The 19105-nt window shown below is 38.1% G+C and overlaps 1 protein-coding gene across 1 annotated transcript; it reads left to right on the top strand.

Moving 5' to 3' along the window:
- The first annotated feature begins 11675 nt into the window (after positions 1-11675).
- LOC132634788 (uncharacterized) lies at positions 11676-19101 on the top strand. The gene is made up of 5 exons (XM_060350871.1): positions 11676-12185; positions 16481-16639; positions 17469-17729; positions 18045-18701; positions 18792-19101. The coding sequence occupies exons 1-5, from the start codon at positions 12105-12107 to the stop codon at positions 18879-18881; spliced, it is 1248 nt and encodes a 415-aa protein (XP_060206854.1). The 5' UTR covers positions 11676-12104; the 3' UTR covers positions 18882-19101.
- Positions 19102-19105: the final 4 nt, after the last annotated feature.

Below are 19105 nucleotides of genomic sequence, written 5' to 3'. Positions count from 1 at the left end.
GGGTTAATTTCAATTCCCAGTTGGATACCATGAAACCCAAGAACTTGCCCGATCGGACACCGAAGGCACATTTCTCCGGGTTAAGCTTTATGTTGTATTTACGGAGTACATTGAAGGTTTCCTACAAATGTTTTAAATGGTCCTCTGTTTCCAGGGACTTGACTACCATGTCATCAATATAAACTTCCACTGTTTTCCCTATCTGTTCTTCGAACATCCCATTAACTAGGCGTTGATAAATTGCACCGGCTTTTTTTAATCCGAAGGCATGACATTGTAACAGTATGTCCCGTACTGGGTAATAAAGGATGTTTTCTCTTGATGGCTCCGGAACCAAAATGCCCCCAAAAAAAATATTTTGAACCAAAATACCCCAACAAAAAAAATGTTACCAAAATGCCTTTAGCGCAGTAATTTACTGCGCTAAAGCAGTTAACGGGGACGGCTCCGTTAACTACTATAGCGCAGTAAATTACTGCGCTATAGTGTGCCTCCCTTTTTTTTGGTCCTTTTGGTTAACCCTTCTTCCATTACACTTTTTAACGTACTTTGACCATAGATTAATCATGCTTCGAGACCCCGAAACTTCAATATTTTATATAGAGCCCTACTTATTTTTGTGCGATTAATAAGGTAGGATCAATACATCAAGGATACACAAAAGTTCGGATGACCATTTTAGTGGTTGAAAAGTGCTCGAACGCCATTTTCGTTTGAAGGCTCGGTGACATTAGCTTGAAGTTCTTTACGAATACTAAACTTGTTCATTAATAATTAATCCAAAGTTAGTCAAAATGGCAGCATTCATACAAAAAAAATAAACTTAATTAAATTGCATCATTCATAACCTTGAGTACATGAAAATACTTAAACTTGTTCATTAATAAGAAACCCAAACTTTTTAAAATACAATCATCAAAGTAAGAAAAAAACTTAAAAAACATTCATCAATTAATGCCCTTGAGTTGATCATGTGTCACCACCGCGAGATATGCCACCACCACTAGAGTTACTTCCACCACGAAAGTTTCCTCCACCACGAGAGGTACTTCTACCACGAGATGTAGTTTGACCACCATGCCGTAAGGGACACTTGCGCTTATCATGACCAACATAATTGTAAAATGAGCATTTTCGAGTGTATCTCCCCGGTGGAACATCCATTTCATTATGAATACGCGAGTATGCATTCTTTCTAAATTTACGGATAAATGCTTTATTTGCAACCATTGAAAATGGATCTGGTGGCCAATAACTCTCACTGCCAAGTGGGTAGAACCTTCCAGCATACGTTCTTGCATAATTTTCAACTGTATATTCCTCAGTCATGTATGGGGAGGAGTTCTTTCCCATTGCGATAAAACACTTGAAGGCATGAGAACAGGGCATGTGATATGATTGCCACTTGCCGTATGTGCATGTTCTTGGAATCTCACAAATTGTGTGGACGTTACCTCCTTTACCTTGGTGCACACTTGTTTGAGTTCAAATATGCGCTCTGCAGGGTTGTACTCCATCCGGTCATGTTTCTGAGCCTTATATTTGTGGTACTCGAACAATTTTGATGGTTTTAGCATCCATCTTAGACCTGCTGTTGCATGTGCTTTGGCCTCTTTTGATCTACTGACGAACCGCTCCACAACCTGCTTAAATATCATTCTCACCATTGCGGTGACGGGTAGTCCTCGTGCAGATTTCAACAAGCCATTGAATGACTCAGAGTTATTTGTTGTCAGCATACCCCATCGCCTACCTTCATCCTGGTGTAATGTCCATTTGTCTTTATCAATTGCATTCAACCAGTGGAAGGCTTCCTCATTCGCCCGCCTAATAATGTTCATCTGCAGGTTAAACTTCTTCTCCTGATGCTCTGTTGCAGCCGCCCACATCCAATTGCAAAGTGCTGGGATTCGATATGCCTTTTGGAAGTTTGCCTTCAAATGCCTTAAACAATAACGATGGTAGGCAAAGGGTGGCTGCCACCCCTGCAAATTGAACATATTGTGCAATATGTCAGCATGTCTGTCTGATATCACACATATTCCCATGCGATCCTTAATAACGTGTTGCCTTAAGTAGTCCAAAAACATACCCCACGTACTAATGCTCTCATTAGCTGCAATTGCAAAAGCTAGAGGGAATATAGCTCCATTTGCATCCATTCCAACTGCTATTAGCAGCTTTATGTCATACTTCCCGTACACATGTGTTCCATCTATTGATATTATAGGCCGACAATGAGCAAAAACATCAATGCCCAAAACACAAAATCAAAAATATTACCGGGCACACCAGGCTTCGATTTGAGCTTCCATTCAACAACAGTACCATGATTGAAGTGTTGTAGAGCCGCCATGTATCTCGGCAACTTCTTGAAAGAGCCCTCCCAATTGCCGTAGACTATCTCATGTGCACGCCTACGCCCAAGATACGCCATCCTCCTAGTAATAGTTTTGCTATATACTTTCAGGACGGCTGTAATAAAATCTTTAATAGGGAACCTGAAAAAAATTAAAATATCAGCATTTAACAACGAGGAACATTATATTAACACCAAAAATCCAATTCCACTTAGGCAAAGGGGATACCTTGGGTTTTTTCCAATGTCGCCAACTAATACACGCGCAATCAAATTAGTATCTCGATTGCAATGATCATCTCGGAGGTCACCCATATCACAAGTGTGCTTTGTGTAGAACTTTGAAATAGTCCACATCTTTTCAGCAGTTTCCTTACCACGGAGCATCCATTCGCAGCCTTGATATTTTCGCTTGCAGACCAATCGCCAAAGTTTTCGTATGGAATCGTCAACTTTAAACTCCCTCATCCCCTGGATGCAATAAATCTTAATAGCCCTTTGCAATGATTTTTTCGAACTGAAAATCATCCCTTTTTCAATACGAGCCTTTTGTTTTAAAAGATCCACTGGCTCTTTCCACAAACTTCGCTGAATGTGATCATCATCCCTAGTAAAGACAAAGGCATCTGGGCGATCTTGAAGATGATCAAGATAGGGGATCTCATCGGAATGCCACTGAATCGGAGTCGACTCTTGCTGTTCAAATGGTTGCTGTGAATTCAGTTCCTCCTTGTGTGCCGGACTGTCCATCATGTCTTGCAACAGTTCTACTTGATGTTGAGGATTAGTTCCAACCTCAATCTCATCGTCACTTTGCTCATCATCACTTTCCTCCGCATTAGGTATTTCCTCACTATCGCTGGATGATGTCACTATATAATTTGGATAATCCGGACCATCCATAGCAGGCCTTTGCCTATAATTTAGTGCAACCACCACATTCTCCCTACATAAGAAATTAGGGTGTTTTAGCTACTACACATCAAATAACACTATTGATATTAAAAAAAAATAGACGTACCAATAGTAATCAACTACACCGAAACTTGAGGAAGGACCATCGTTTTGAGTTGTGGGATAGGCTGAGGATGTTTCAACCTGATTCCTCCATCCCGATTAAGGAGACCGTCCGATATGATCCATATCAGGTGTATAACCCCTAAATAATATAATCGACACCATTAGTAGCATTCAAGTGTCACTACAATATATTAATAATAATAATAATAATAATAATAATAATAATAATAATAATAATAATAATAATATTGTAAAAAATGAATATTTACCACTGCCCGTCAAGTTGCTGACTTAAACTACCCAGAGGCATTTGGCTAGTCAAAATGCTTTCATAGGTACTCATGTCAGGGTAATTGTGTTGATAAGTAGGTTCCGCTTGAGTGACTTCGGCCTGAATTATAGACAGGGCTTCCCGACGAGGTCTATTTCGGGCTTCCCGAGGAGCCCTAGCCATGAATTCAAGTCGATTAATGGGCACCTTCTCTATATACATTTCAAGGACATTTAAAGTTATGCATTGCCTATAATCATAAGGCGCCTTCAAATAATCAGTCAAAGGATCATCGTCTTGAATGTACCACTGTCCATAACTAGTTACACCTTGCGGCGAAATTTTCCAATTATATTTAGATCAAACTCACTTCTACTAACTTGTAGTCTATTATACAAGGTTTGGAGTAGTTTTGAGAATTTTAAGTCAAGTGGAAACTTAATATGGTATTTTGGGGAAGAATCATAGCGCAAATTATTTTCCTCAAATATAATTTGTCCGTCCCAGAACAAAGAAACTCTAATTCTTGGAACATGTGCCATATTTTGAATAATTTAGGAGGAATACAAAAATGCAAAAACTAGATGAAACTTCGATTTTTTTGCTTTTTTTTGCCTTATACGAACTCGGTATTAATAGGATTTGAAGTTTGAATCTAAAACCAACGCATGCATGTAATTACAGTGTCTTGCAGTGTTACGTCAAATCAAATTAAGTATGGAGCGTTGCCATAACGCATGAAATAACTGTGTTATGTCAGAATAGCGCATTAAATTACTGCGTTATTCTGTCAAAACGCAGTAAAATAATGCGTTATGACATAATAACACAGTAATTTAATGCGTTATACCAGTATAACGCAATATTTTACTGCGCTATACCTCTGCATCTTATTGTCACCTCAACTGTCAAACAGAAAAACGTCATGATTCGAATCAAACTTTATATAACGTAATTTGACGAATAACTGTTACCAACCACACAACATTCCACACAAAATTGAGTTACTATGTCATTTTTTGACCAATTTAGAGATATTAATCGTGTTATATCGTTCACTCCAGCAAACATCTTTGAAGCAATGGGTAGGACCTGGGAATTAGGTGATAGTGATTTTCATTACTCAAATAGCCCTAACGACAGATTCAATCGAGAATACAATAATAAAATGAGAGAGGAGTGGGATTGGTGTGTTAGGGAGGCTGCAGCACTGGAGCACAAGTTAGCGTCAGTAGGGCTTAAACGCCCAAAAAAACGTGCTATGTCAATGCCTCGCGACACTCCACAAGAGTTTAATTTGGCTCTTAATCGTTTTTGCGAAGAGAACAATCGGATGCAAATACGTTACCATAGGGTAGAATATGATATACATGGTAGCACAAGATTTAGATCCAAGTGGGATTCGGACTGTGAAATGTCCGATGAAGATTAATATTTTTCTTACAATAAGGTAAGTAGGTAGGGTCATAAAGACCCTCCCCCTCGCCCCCCCCCCCCCCCCCCCCTCCAAGGGTACTTGGGGGTTTGCAACTATATAAGTAGCCATTTCTTTTGTTATTAGACTACACCATATTCAATGTTGAGTAGTAGAAACTCAGCTTGGTCTTTACTCCTTCCAAAAGAACCAAATAGCAGTGATGATGAGAGTTCAAATCATAGCAGTTTTTCGAGCGATACCAGTGATTTCAAACTAGATGAGCTAAATCCCCACCTTCCTATAGAGCGTAATGATAATTTCTGCAGTGTGAAATATTCAGATCCGCGGGAATATTATTGCGGTTTACGCCGAGAAAGGTCACATCGGCTTGCCGAATCAGAACGTCTTGTTCGTGACTTGAAAAATCTCAACGCTCCAATCCCAACAAGGTACTCCTTAACCATGCCTCAAGTAGGTCCAGAAACTTGCGAGCTTGCCGTGCAAAGGATTAGAAAAGAAAACAACAGAATGCTGGCAAGACGATGTAGATTTTACATGATAAAGTTGGCCGAAAAACAAGCATCATCAACCGGTAAAGAACTAACTGCTACTGAAAAAAATGTGTCTTAAGAATCCGCCAATATTTTTCTGAGGACGATATTGAGGATTTGTACTCTGATGATGATTAAGAATGTTGTGATTTTAGTTTTAAGTTTAATTTATGATTATGCTGTTATTTTGAAGAATATTAGTATGTTAAGTATTTTCATCTACTCAAGGTTATGAATGATGCAATTTAATTAAGTTTTTTTTTTTTGTATGAATGCTATCATTTTGTCTAACTTTAGATTAATTATTAATGAACAAGTTTAAGTATTCGTAAAGAACTTCAAGCTAATATCACCGAGCCTTCAAATGAAAATGGCATTCGAGCACTTTTCAACCACTAAAACGGCCATCCGAACTTTTGTGTATCCTTGATGTATTGATCCTACCTTATTAATCGCACAAAAATAAGTAGGGCTCTATATAAAAAATTGAAGTTTCGGAGTCCCGAAGCATGATTAATCTATGGTCAAAGTACGTTAAAAAGTGTAATAGAAGAAAGGTTAACCAAAAGGGCCGGAAAAAAAAAGGGAGGCACACTATAGCGCAGTAAATTATTGCGCTATAGTAGTTAACAGAGCCGTCCCCATTAACTGCTTTAGCGCAGTAAATTACTGCGCTAAAGACATTTTGCTAAAGAAATTCCGACCCCTTCTTCATTCCCCGTGTATACTTTAGTTGCTATTTAGAGTCCTTGCCACCGACTGACTCATCGTCTTTTGGATCTGATTTTTTGAGAAAGAGTGGCGCTTCCTCGACCGCGAATATCTCCCTTGCACCGGGCTGTTCACCTCGGATGGTTTTATCCCCTCCGGTGTTGGGAATTTCAACAACTGATGTAATGTCGATGCCACAACCCTCGTGCTATGTATCCACGGTCTGCCAAGCAAAGCATTATACTTCATATCCCCTTCGATGACATAGAACACCGTCTGCTGAATGGTCCCGTCAATGTTGACCGGCAAAGAAATCTCCCCCTTCGTGGTTTCACTCGCCATATTGAACCCACTAAGCACTCAGGCTACCGGTACAATCTGATCGAGTAGCTTTAGCTGTTCAACCACTTTCCACCGGATGATATTGGTCGAGCTACCTGGGTCAATCAAAATACGTTTAACTCGTGATTTAAAAATAAGAATAGAAATTACAAACGCATCATTGTGTGGTTGAATGATGCCTTCTTCATCCTCGTTGCTGAAGGAGAGGGAACCCTCGGGTACGTAATCCCGGCTGCGCTTTTCACGCACAACGGTAACCTTTGTCTGTTTGATCACCGGCCCTCGAGGAGCATATGTACCTCCGATTATCATGTTGATTATATGTTGAGGTTCCATCGGTTCGGCCCGTTTGTGGGACTCCCTTTCCTTGTAGTGGCTTTTAGCTCGTTCACTCAGGAATTCTCGAAGGTGGCCATTTTTCAGTAACCAAGCCACCTCCTTCCTCAATTGGCAATAGTCTTGAGTTTTGTGCCCATGAGTTCCGTGGTACTCACACATCACGGTCGGGTCCCGTTGACCCGGATCGATCTCAGTGGTCTCGGCCATCTTGCTTTTGCGATATGGCCAACGGCCGAGACGAGATCCGAGGTATTAATGCTGAAGTTGTACTCCGATATCCTCGGTAGGTCTTTGTTGCTAGCCGAACTCCCGGCATCACTTCTAAATGATAGATCTCGACTGTTTGACGGACGCTCGGTCCGTTTATCACCCCTATCGGAGAATTGACTGGGGCCAACCCTTGATTTTTCCGACCTGAAGCTTGGCTTTTCCGAATGAGAGTATGGCCGATACCTTTCCCTCGATGGTCTTGACTCCGGCTCGTAATTTTTCCTCGATCTCTCAGAGGCTTTGTTCATATTTACGGGCCCCGGGAGAAGTTCGAGTTGGTTATCCTCTACCCGAATCTTTGATTCGTATCTGTTATGGACATCTGCCCAGGTCACAACCTCGTATTCCAGCAAGTTTTCTTTTAGTTTGAACAAGACCGTCGAGCTCCGAGGATTAAGCCCTTTGGTAAAAGCTTGTGCAGCCCATTCCTCCGGAACCGGAGGGAGCTCCATCAAATCCCTTTGGAACCGGTTGACAAATTCACGTAATAACTCATCGTCCCTTTGGGCTATAGGGAAAATATCCGCCTTCCGGGCCTGCACCTTTTTAGCTCCATCATGGGCTTTTATGAACGCATTCGCGAGCATTTCGAAAGAAGTGATTGAATGCTCGGGAAGATGGTCGTACCAAGTCAATGCTCCCTTCGATAGGGTTTCCCCAAACTTTTTCAACAACACGGACTCAATTTCATCCTCTTCGACGTCATTGCCTTTTATGGCACAAGTGTATGAAGTCACATGCTCCTGTAGGTTCGTTGTGCCGTTATATTTCTGGATATCCGGCATTTTGAACCTCTTCGGGATCAATTTCAGAGCCGCACTTGGAGGAAAAGGCCTTTGAATGTACCTTTTTGAATCTGGTCCTTTTAGAATAGACGGAGCCCCCAGGATCTGATCCACCCGAGAGTTATACGTTTCCACCCTCTTCTCTATTGAATCTACCCGTTTTGCCAAGGTCTCGTGCATCTTCAGAACTTCGGTGGATGGACCGACTCCCGATCCATTACTTTCGACTCTCTGTGTTTTATCCCTTCTTGGTTCAGTGACGCCTTTTGACCTTTCCGGGGCGGCCTTATCATTTTTGCTTCGTAGCTGAGCTATTGCAACTCCTTGTTCGGCTATGGCGGTTCCCTGTTCCTGCAACATTTCAAAAATTAAACGTAAGTTAATCTCATCCGGAGTATCCGAGACTTTCCGGCCTTGGGCCCGGAATAAAGTAAATGAATTATGAGTATTTAAGGGATCAGTGGCCGGCTGGGTGGCATTCTCCCGGTTCACGGTGTTCTGCTGGTTGAGGCCTTCCCTCGAATCAACAGAATTTGGGTCAATGGGATCTGCTGGTAGGTCCCGTAGCCCACTGTTCTCGTTTTCGGCCACAATCTCGTTGTTGTTGACATGACCAAATTGCCCACTGCTTGCCATTCGGTCCGTTTTCACAGAGATCAGCAAAAGATTCTTAATCCAACGGGTAGGATATAGAAGCCAAGATTAAAAAACCACCATTATCCTAGCCCCACGGTGGGCGCCAAACTGTTTACCCCGAATCTTGGTAATCAATTGAATTTATAAGTGAGGTATAGGATATGTGGATGAACTTTAATCTATTTTGAGTTTATGAGAAATATTTATGGATTTGCGTGCTGTAGTATGTGTATGTGAATATATGCGTTAATGACTTGAATAAAGATGTAAATATTTATGGTTAAGCTAATTATGTTGGATGAATAAGCATAAATAAAACATCACTGATCCGGACCAAAAGAGAGAGAGAGCTTCAATATATATATTTTCTATTACAATGTTGTTGATCTCCAAAAGCTAACCCCTAAAATTAGGGAAATGTCCTCTATTTATAGTTTTGCCTTATGGGCCTCACATACAACACAAAGTCCCTTTGAGAATAAAGTAACCCTAAAAGGATAAGATAAGACCGTACAGTCTGACACCCGTACGGTTATCAGTACAACGTGACAGAACGGTCTTGACGCATGGCAACTCTGCAACTGGTTAACCGGACCAACGGCCACGATCAATTCGGTCATGGAGAAATCAGACTAACGGCCACGATCGATTCGGTCATGAAAAAATCGGACTAACTGCGATGCAGAGTTTGGTCCGGAAATACCGGTTTAAACAGATTTACTTCACTTTTCTCGGATCAACCGCATTTGTACAATCCCCCGGTCCGAAGGAAAGACTTCATACTCGTGCTTGTTTCTTCCTACCCTCGGTCTCCGATTTTACCGGTCTTACATAATTTCGGTTTTTACCGTATGCAACTTTATAATTTTTGAAGACTTTAAATATTTTAGAACAAATTCAAATTGTTGAAACGACCAATATTTAAGATAAGATAGAGTATTATCTTTTAGATTAACCTTGAACATAAGATGCTTTTCTCCCGCAAACCAAGCGACTCCAAGTGATTTTGAGGTACCCACCAAACAACGAAAAACATTTCCATGGATAATGACTCCCATCGTATTAACCATACCCTAAATGTAAATGTTTTTTGAGATATATGCATATACCTTTTCTTTTCTAATAATACTTTCCCTGGTCAAATAGTTTAAATTATTTTGACTACTCAAAGGTCTAAATATCCAAGACGACTAAACACTTTATTAGAACGACAAAGAATTTGAAAAATAATGGACTAAAAAGAATTATTGGTCAATGGTCATGCTCTTCATATTCTCTTGTGACTTCTAGTTATTTTCCTCGTCAAGAGTCTCTTATTTTGTTTGAAAAATATGAAGTAGTAAAGTTACACAAGATATACCTCAATCTAATAATTTTTTTTTTTTTTTGTGTTTTTTTCAGTTGCTGACCTAAATTCTTGCTCATATCTAGTAACAACAACAACATACAATCAGTATAATTCCACAAACAGGGTTTGAGAAGGGTAGAATGTACGTAGCCTTACCCCTATCTTTGTGGGGTAGAGAGTCTATTTCCGATAGACCCTCAGCTCAAAAGAAAATAGACAGTAAAATAGCAAGAGACAAAACAAATGCAGCTCCAGATAGTGATGCATATAGAAGAATAAGTGACTACGCAATAACTGAGTCCCACTAATAAAGGTATAAGAAAGAAAAAGAATAAGTATTGCACTCCAGATATTCCCCCCACTCCCCCTTCCCCCTTCCTTTAGCTTATTGTATAGTAAATAAAGTTTACGTACTGTACATCTCTAATGATAAAACTAACATACAAAGTAAGTTTTTTCGCGCGCTTTTTATGAAGAGAGCAACTATTAGATATATTTTCATTTTTACTTATATTCGCTAAAGATTAAATGATTAAAGTCTATGTGCAAAATACATATATCATCGTAATAAACAAAGTTTTTGTATATCCATATATAGTCTAGAAGAATCAGAACAAACCCACCATATATATACCACGAAATCAAATTCATTGATGTTTTTTTTAATGTAGTTCAAAACGACGGGAAAATGTCCTTATATTATTACTCGTTAAATAAAGTTCATGTACCTCGCTAACATGTAACATTTTCGCGCTCTTTTTATAAAGAGAACAACTATTATATCTCCATGTTTACCCACATTCGTTCATAATCATATGATTAAAGTCTAAGTACAAACACATATCATTACGATAAGGGGATTTTTTGTGTACAATTTTTTCTAGAATAATCCGCTCATAGAACACACCTACCATATATACCATGAATTCAGATTCAATAATAAAAAAAAAATGTTGTTCAAAATGGCGGGAAGATGTCCTTAAATTGTTACTCGTTAAATAAGGTACGTACCGTGCATATCTAGTGATAAAACTAACATACAATAATATTTTCCGCGTTCTTTTTATTATGATGAGAACAACTATTACATCTTCACATTTACTCACATTCGTCAACGATTAAAAATTTATGTAGAAACACATATCATTACGATAAGTAGAGTTTTTGTGTGTCAATTTTTTCTAAGAACCCATGAATTTAGATTTAGTGAAATAGATTAATGCAATTCAAATGACGGGAAAATGTCTTTAAATTATGACCCGTTAAATAAGGATCACCTACCGTCCATCTCCAGTGATAACACCAACATATAATATTTTGCGCGCTTTTTATGAAGAGAACAACTATTATATCTCCATATTTACTCACATTCACCAATGATTAGATTAAACTCTATGTGCAAATCGTATATCACCAGGATAAGTATTAAAATTATTAAAAAATATGTCCTATACATTTCATAATAGTATCTAGTTTTGAAATAATTCCAGACACTCGACACCTAATGATTGATTCTTTCTTTGTTATATAAATAGCGTTGGCCCAACAAAGCGAAAATTATTACTCGTTAAATAAGGTTCACGTACTATGTTTCTAGTGATAAAACTAACATATAATTCTATTTTCGCGCGTTTTTTATGATGAGAACAACTACTATATCTCCATATTTACTTACATTCATCAATAATTAAAGTCTGTGTGCAAAATACATACGTAGAGTTTTTGTGTAATCCATTTCTAGAACACTCACCATATATATAGGTTGAATTGGAAAAGTAATTAATGTAGTTCAAAATGGCGGGAAAATGTCCTTACAGCCCTTTTTGCCTCGAATAAAACCCTAAACCTATTTTCACTGAACAAAATCGCTCTTCATTTGCGTAATTTATTCAATTTCACTATGGATAATAGCAGTAAACTTCATCAATTTCACTAATAGTTGCTTTTAAATACCTTTCTTATTTGTGAAGCTAGGGTTTCGTGTGCCTTAGGTTTTATAAATTGCAGTTTTTCAGGGTTTTAATTTGGTTTTGAGAGCTTAGTTTTGGGTTGAAAATGGCTGATGCATTTGAAGATGAAGCTGAGAATACTGTTTCAATTGGAGAGTATTTACAAGATCTCGAAGAGCAGGAACTGGTAATTTCACTTTGCAATTTTTTTGTTATTTCATTTGATTTGTTATGTTGTGGTTCTGTATCTGTGTTTGCAATGGTATGTTAATTAGGATTGGTTTGGAATTCTATAAAGATAGTAAAATTATGATAAGTCCTCATAGTAAAATGTTAGAGACAAGTTTGAGGATAAGAGAACCGCCAATTTACCTTAAAATGCAAATTATTTAGTACAACAACAAGAAGCCCGGTGTGATCCCACAAGTGGGGTCTGGGGAGGGTAGGAAGACCTTACCCCTACTTTTGTGAGCGGTAGACCCTCGGCTTAGAAAAGGTACTTGGCACAATAATGTCAGAAAAGAGATAGCAAAAATGCAAATTATTTAGTATCGGTGAAAAAATGAAACGCACATGAGCACTCAAAAGGTGTGGCCTAATGGTCAAGGAATTGCGTTGAGAATCATGAGGTCTCAGGTTCAAATCCTAGTGGAGATAAAAACACTAGGTGATTTTTTCCCATATGTCTTAGCCTTGGTGGACATAATTATGGTACCTGTTGCTGGTGGGAGGTGAGTTGACAAGTTTCCTGTGCAATTAGTCGAGGTGCGTGCAAGCTGGACCAGACACCATTGTTATATATAAAAAAAAAAGAGAATGAAATGCACTTGAGTACCCGGGGCTTTGTTCTAGTGGTAAGAGCTTAGCCTGTGATGTGTGGATTAGGTTCACATCACAGGCTCAATCACTATCGCAGTAAAAAAAAAGCTGGTATAGCAGAGAAGGTCCATTGTGCACCTAGTTTTGAACGTGTGCCACTAATCCTTGGAGACTTATCGGTTGTCAAAAAAAGAATGAAATGTACCTGAGTAGAGCAGAACATATATAGAGAATGTCTATTTAAATTAATAACCACTAAGTAGGCCTTAGTGGTTTTATTTTATTAAAATAGATAAAAAATACAAAAAGAACGGAAAACAAAAGCAACATAAAAAATAAAGACAACAAAAGATTAGTGTCCTAATCCTCGAAGATATTGACCGACTTCGTGCTATTTTCTCTCCACCTTCTTGGACTTTCCTAAGCCGCCGGAGCTTCATCGGAGAAGAAACAACAGCGTCTGCGGCTCTGAGCTGGGATACCTCCCTCAAACACGACGTCGGAGCTACACTAGCCGATCTTCAGTCTAGATCCATCTTCATATATAGAGAATTTATATAGCTAACACTATCTAATTTGGGATTGAGATTTAATCGGTTGATTTGTTGATTGATAGTAATGCATATCACCAGAGATGTTCTTTAATGTTAAGTCTTTTGTAGTTTGATGTCTTTTATTCTATTGCATTTCTTGTCATATTAACCACTTTCTTATGAAAAGCTTAACTATTGCCTCCCCTTGAATTTCATTATGATGAGTCTGAAGTTCAAGTATATGGTTGTTTAGATGAATTCAATGAGTAGTTTGCGTGGATCACATCATATTAGCATGATTTCTCAAGAGTTGACCTTTTCCGATGTTAGGCAAATAGCTTCTTTTCCTTAGTTATACTAGTTATACTAAGGAAAATTGAGGCTGGAACGAGCAATTTGGGTTTTCTTTCTGCTCCATAAATAGATGCTTAAGAGCATTTAACATATAAATTTGAGATCGGTACTAGAGCAAATATAAATTTTAATATGTTAATATAATTTATATTTAGGTATTGCGAATGCCGAAATCCGAATCTGTAGAATCTATTGGGGAATCCCCATTCACACCCGAATTGGCTAAATCTAGTATAGCGGGTCTTGTTCCGATGCGGGATTTTTTTTTTAAAAGGCATCTCGGCAAAAGATGACTTTTTCTTCATCCTCAATCGAATCACTGTTCGTGACCCAGGATTCTATTTTATCATCGATCCAATCCCTGTTTTTTCTTTTTCTTAAAAATGAATAGATGTCTTTACTTGTATGACTTAGATGTCTCGTATTTTCTCGAAAAAGTGATTCTATTGATGGGATTTAGCCTGGGTAAAGTAAGAGGGTTTTTGTAAGGTTGCGGCCAGGGTAAGAATAGTCAGATTGTGATCAATCCTCTTAATATTGAAAACAAAGTAGAATGACACAGATGCTTCATATAGCTGATTACAGCCAGATTGAGTTTGAGGTGTAGATGATGAATGTACCGGCAGGAGCCTTAGCTCATTATTCTATGCTTTTGTCTGTGTGAGCGAGGTGAGAAAGCTAATCTATATTCAAATTTATCTAATCATATTGTGACTTTTGTGGTCTTTCTAGTTTCTTCAGATTTCTAATGGGTGAGTTAATATCTTTGCGCTTTCTTAGTTTCCTCACTAGAAGTCTGGACCTACTGAGAACTGGTTAGTATTTTTGAGAAGATAAACATGGAATTAGAAGCTATGCTACATAATGGCTATTCATCGTCAAATTTGATGACTGAATTGGAACTTTGAAACGGTTGAATTAATGTGGTGGAGTGCACATTAAAGGTCTTCCTTAAGGGATTTCTAGAAGGAAATTTGCTCAAATCTTGAAAGCACCAGTACTTATATGTAGAATACTTTCATCCTTTGCGAAGTCAAGAAAACATATGCCCATGCTTCTTATTGCCATTTGCCACATAGCAAGACTCCAGATGGAGCCTAAGATGGTCTGACATTTGGACTAGCATACTTGTGCTCACAGTTACGGAAAACAATTGCACGTAGGGTAGCAATGCAAGCAAGATATTATTCCTTCTCATAGAAGAAGAGTGTAACTATGAAGAAGAACACACTTTGGAAGGGGAGGCGCAAAGCATTTCAAATGAGAAACAGTTAGCTTCTTTGAATCTAACTTAAAAAAATGGAAAAGAAAAGGAAAACAAAGAGATAAATAGGGTTTTTACTAGGACTCCCCTCCAAATGCGCTTTAGCATCCTGTTTGTTATTTTCTTTTATCATATTTCCTTTTTCTGCTAACTTCTTTTTCTTGACGGTGACTCTTTCTTCTCCTTCAGTAATGAGTTCTAATTTATTTTGCTTCTGGATTTCTCTTTTGCTTTTTTCTTCTACACTTTGCTAATTCTTTTTCTTCTCTTTAGTTTCCTGATTTGTACATTGTTTATCTGGAAATATACCATGACTCTTCCAAAAGAAGCTAATTATCAATACAGTTACTTGAGCAAGTAAATATGAAATTAAATGCTGCAAATTATTATGGTTAAACTGAAAATTGAAATCAAAATTTGCAATTGACTTTATCTTTCTAAAGAATTGTTGAAATTACATATAAATGAGTTGAGATTAATATTGTTATAGTTGTATAGTGGAGGTTGAAGTTAGGAATGCTAATAGCAGTTTTGATGGTATAGAATTAATACATGTCAAGTTTTGTGTTATTTGGAAATAGTGCACTTTGCTTCGAACATTGTTTAAAAGCCATCGGTTCGTTGCTTAAAGCGAGGAAGCGAGGGGTCATCGCTTCATGGGTTAAGCTACGCGCTTCAAACAATGGTGTAAAAGTGATTCCAACGAGAATCAGTCGCTTCATTGAATCTCAATTTAGGAGTTGAAATGATATCGCCATTATTTTATACGGGATGTCAAAATTAGTTAATTTAAATTAGTTAATTTAAGTGTAGATTAACATACTGGGTATGTTGTTGTGTTGTTGTTATTGTACTTAACTCATAGATGCTTCATTTTTTCTGATTTTTCGTAAATTGTGCGTTCACTTCAAAGAAGCGTGTGCTTTTCTTGTTTTTCGCTTCAAGCCCCATGGACCTTGCTGTTTTTTTGCTTTTAAGAACACTGGCGTCAAAGAAGCATGTGATTTGCTTCCCGCTTAAAGCCTTAGGAGCCTTAGGAGCATTTTCACACTTTTTGTTTTTAAAAAATGCTGTGTGCTCTAATTTGTACTCTTTGTCCTTACGCTAAATGCTTTTTATATTCAGTATTTGAGTGTATTTAGCTCAAAGTGTTTTTAACTTGCTAAATGTGATCTATTCATTTTCATGTGAATACTGTTGATTTTCTCAAGTGGCATTAATCCCATGATAGGATAATGGCTTGAGGGAGCATCAAATTAGTATGGAGTTTCCTTTTTTTACTTGGGTGAGTGGGTGCATGCTCTGTTGGATCTTTTTGGGGCCAAATATGAACATGTTGAACCCTCTTGATTTCCCCCCTAAAGAGCATTTATTTTTCAAAAAGATATGAACTGTAGTCTATTATGAAATGTTTGACCTGTGAGTTGATCGTGATGTTTTCAATTTGACAGTTTATTTAACTCTAGTAGATATATGTATATAATTTTTTTTTTGGATAAATCATCTTTTTAGGAGGCGGATCTGGTCTTAGGTGGTGATGAAGGCAAGGAGTGCACCTATAATAAAGGTTATATGAAGAGACAGGCTATTTTTTCTTGTTTGACATGCACACCAGATGGGAATGCTGGAGTTTGCACAGCTTGTTGCCTTACTTGCCATGATGGTCATGAGGTATTCACTAATCTTAAGGACTTTCCTTTTCCTGCATATAATTAATGATTAGGTTAATATTCTCAGGCCGCTGATGGTAAGACTCTTCTGCTTATATTCTTAATCCCAGGACTACCTGGGGAAAATGTTGAATACCCATGTCACCGTTCTCTTTCTTAAAATGTAAAGAATAAGGAATTCCTGTCGTAAGTAGCAGGTTATGATTTCTGCACGCTATATATGGGTGGTTGCATTGTACTCTAAATGTTATATTTGATTAATCCAACTTGCTGCTTGGTTTTTCATCACTCTAGTGTAAATATGCTGGTAAAATAAAGCTGATATGTTTTTGAATTTAATTTATGATTTTCATTTTCAAATATGAACTGTGTGGCAATGTTTTTATTTTTGCATGTCTGAGTTCCCACAAGTGATATTCTTGTGAAGCCATTACTATAATGTGTTGAAGAATTTTATCTACTTCAGTGGCACGATTTTTGTAAATTGAGTACTATGATGTTCTTTCATGGTTTTCTTCTATCTGGTGATAATTTAAGTATCTCACTTTGCACATTGAGATATACTCCCTCCGTTTCAATTTATATGAACCCATTTGACTGGACACGACATTTAAGAAAGAGGGAAGACTTTTGAAACTTGTGGTTCAAAATAAGTCTTGAAAATTTGTGTGGTTGTAAATCATTCATAAAGTGAATTTGTTTCCAAATTAGGAAAGGAGTCATTCATTTTGGCACGGACTAAAAAGGAAATAGGTTTAAACAAATTGAAACAGAGGGAGTACTAATCTTGTTTTTTTTTCTTCTAATTTTTGGAATGCTGGTTGAACAAGATTTTGGAACTTTGGACGAAAAGAAATTTTAGGTGTGACTGTGGAAATTCAAAGTTCGGGGAGTTCTTCTGCAAGCTTGACGCCAGCAAAGATGTTGAAAATGCGGAGAATTCATATAATCAAAATTTCAAAGGTTCATACTGCACATGTGGCCGGCCATATCCTGATCCTGATGTTGAAGACCAATTGGAGAATCTCCAATGTTGCATCTGTGAGGACTGGTTTCATGAGGAGCATCTTGGTCTTGAGTCCTCTGATATGGTTGGTGGCTCTTGTTCTTCTTGCTTAATTTCTGCTGATCATTTTCAACTCCCTTTTTTATGTGAGATAACTTGAAGTTTCGAGGAGTTAGTTTGAGGTATTTGGAAATTGTAGCTTCTGAAAAATGTTGTCTTCATCCATATTGTTCCTTGATTATTGTCCATCACAAAAGGATGTATACCCTTTCAGTCATGAGATCAGATGCTTCCCTGTAACTAATGCATTACTTGTTTCGTGATCTGTAAGTTGGTTTTAATTTGCCTCTTATGACTCATTAGTTGAAAGAAGCTACTAATGCTTATGCTCTTAATACAGGTTCCAAGAGATGAAAAAGGGGAGCCTCAGTTTGAGGACTTAATCTGCCAGGGGTGCGCAACTGTTTGTTCTTTTTTAAAGCTATATCCTCATTCTATCTTTGCACCGGTCCAGCAGCACACTGCTACAGGTTCTTCGAAGGACAAGGAGGTGGTTGAAGATGCGCCCTTGGCTGTGGGATCTTCAGAGAAGCTTAACAATGGAAGTTCCTCAATTGAGACTCCTGTAACTGATAATAGTCCTAAAGAAGACTGCAACGGAAAGGCTGTTCTTCTTGGAGAAAATGCCACAACAAACTCGGTCCTTAATCAGTGTAACCAAGTTGCTGGTCCCAGTACCAATTGTGTTGTTGGACTGAATTTGTTAGAAGCTCCAATTGGCCTTGAGAAAAGCAAGACAATGTTCCTTTCCAAAGATTGGAGAGAAGCCCTCTGTAGGTGTCCAAATTGCACAGAATTCTACAAACAGAAAGGGCTTACGTTCTTACTTGACAAAGAGGATACAATTGCAGAATATGAGAAATTGGCAAAGCAGAAGAGAGCTCAACATGAGCAAGAACAGAGTGCTGATCAGTTGCTTAATAACCTGGGCCATGTCGAGAAAATGGAGGTTTTGACTGGTATCGCTGACCTTAAAGACGAGCTTGGTACCTACTTGGTATGTCCCTCATCTTTAAACTGTTACTGCTAACTGATATTTCCCATCTATTCAGCATATAGCTCCTGAGCATTCTCTTACCCTTGACAGGCATCCTTTGATTCATCAAAGCCAGTTACATCTGCTGATGTTCATAAGATTTTTGAGAATCTTGCCCAGAAGCGAAGGCGTATGACTTGAGTTATCTCGAATGTTCAAGGAAGTAGCTTTGCAGCTACACATCTAGTGTAGTTAGTTGCTGCTCTATGTACAAGGGGAATTGTTAACGTTGCTCTATGACTATTTAACTTTAGCTTATCGTGTTGTGTTAGCTATAGTGAGACAATGCGATCATGTTACTGTTAAGCTTAAAGAACTCCTTTGGGTTAAGAAGTATCTATCGGATCAAGATTTCCCGTTCCTTT

This window comes from Lycium barbarum, chromosome 4 (assembly GCF_019175385.1).
Source record: "Lycium barbarum isolate Lr01 chromosome 4, ASM1917538v2, whole genome shotgun sequence".
In the NCBI taxonomy this organism is placed as follows: Eukaryota; Viridiplantae; Streptophyta; class Magnoliopsida; order Solanales; family Solanaceae; genus Lycium; species Lycium barbarum.
This window is presented reverse-complemented; position numbering and strand designations above follow the sequence as displayed.

Bases quoted from the DNA above. Each gene is read 5' to 3' on its own strand.
- LOC132634788 (XM_060350871.1), top strand. From the start codon at position 12,105: ATGGCTGATGCATTTGAAGATGAAGCTGAGAATACTGTTTCAATTGGA. The intron at 12,186-16,480 runs GTAATTTCACTT...TCATCTTTTTAG, and splicing joins ATCTCGAAGAGCAGGAACTG to GAGGCGGATCTGGTCTTAGG. The intron at 16,640-17,468 runs GTATTCACTAAT...TGGTTGAACAAG, and splicing joins CTTGCCATGATGGTCATGAG to ATTTTGGAACTTTGGACGAA.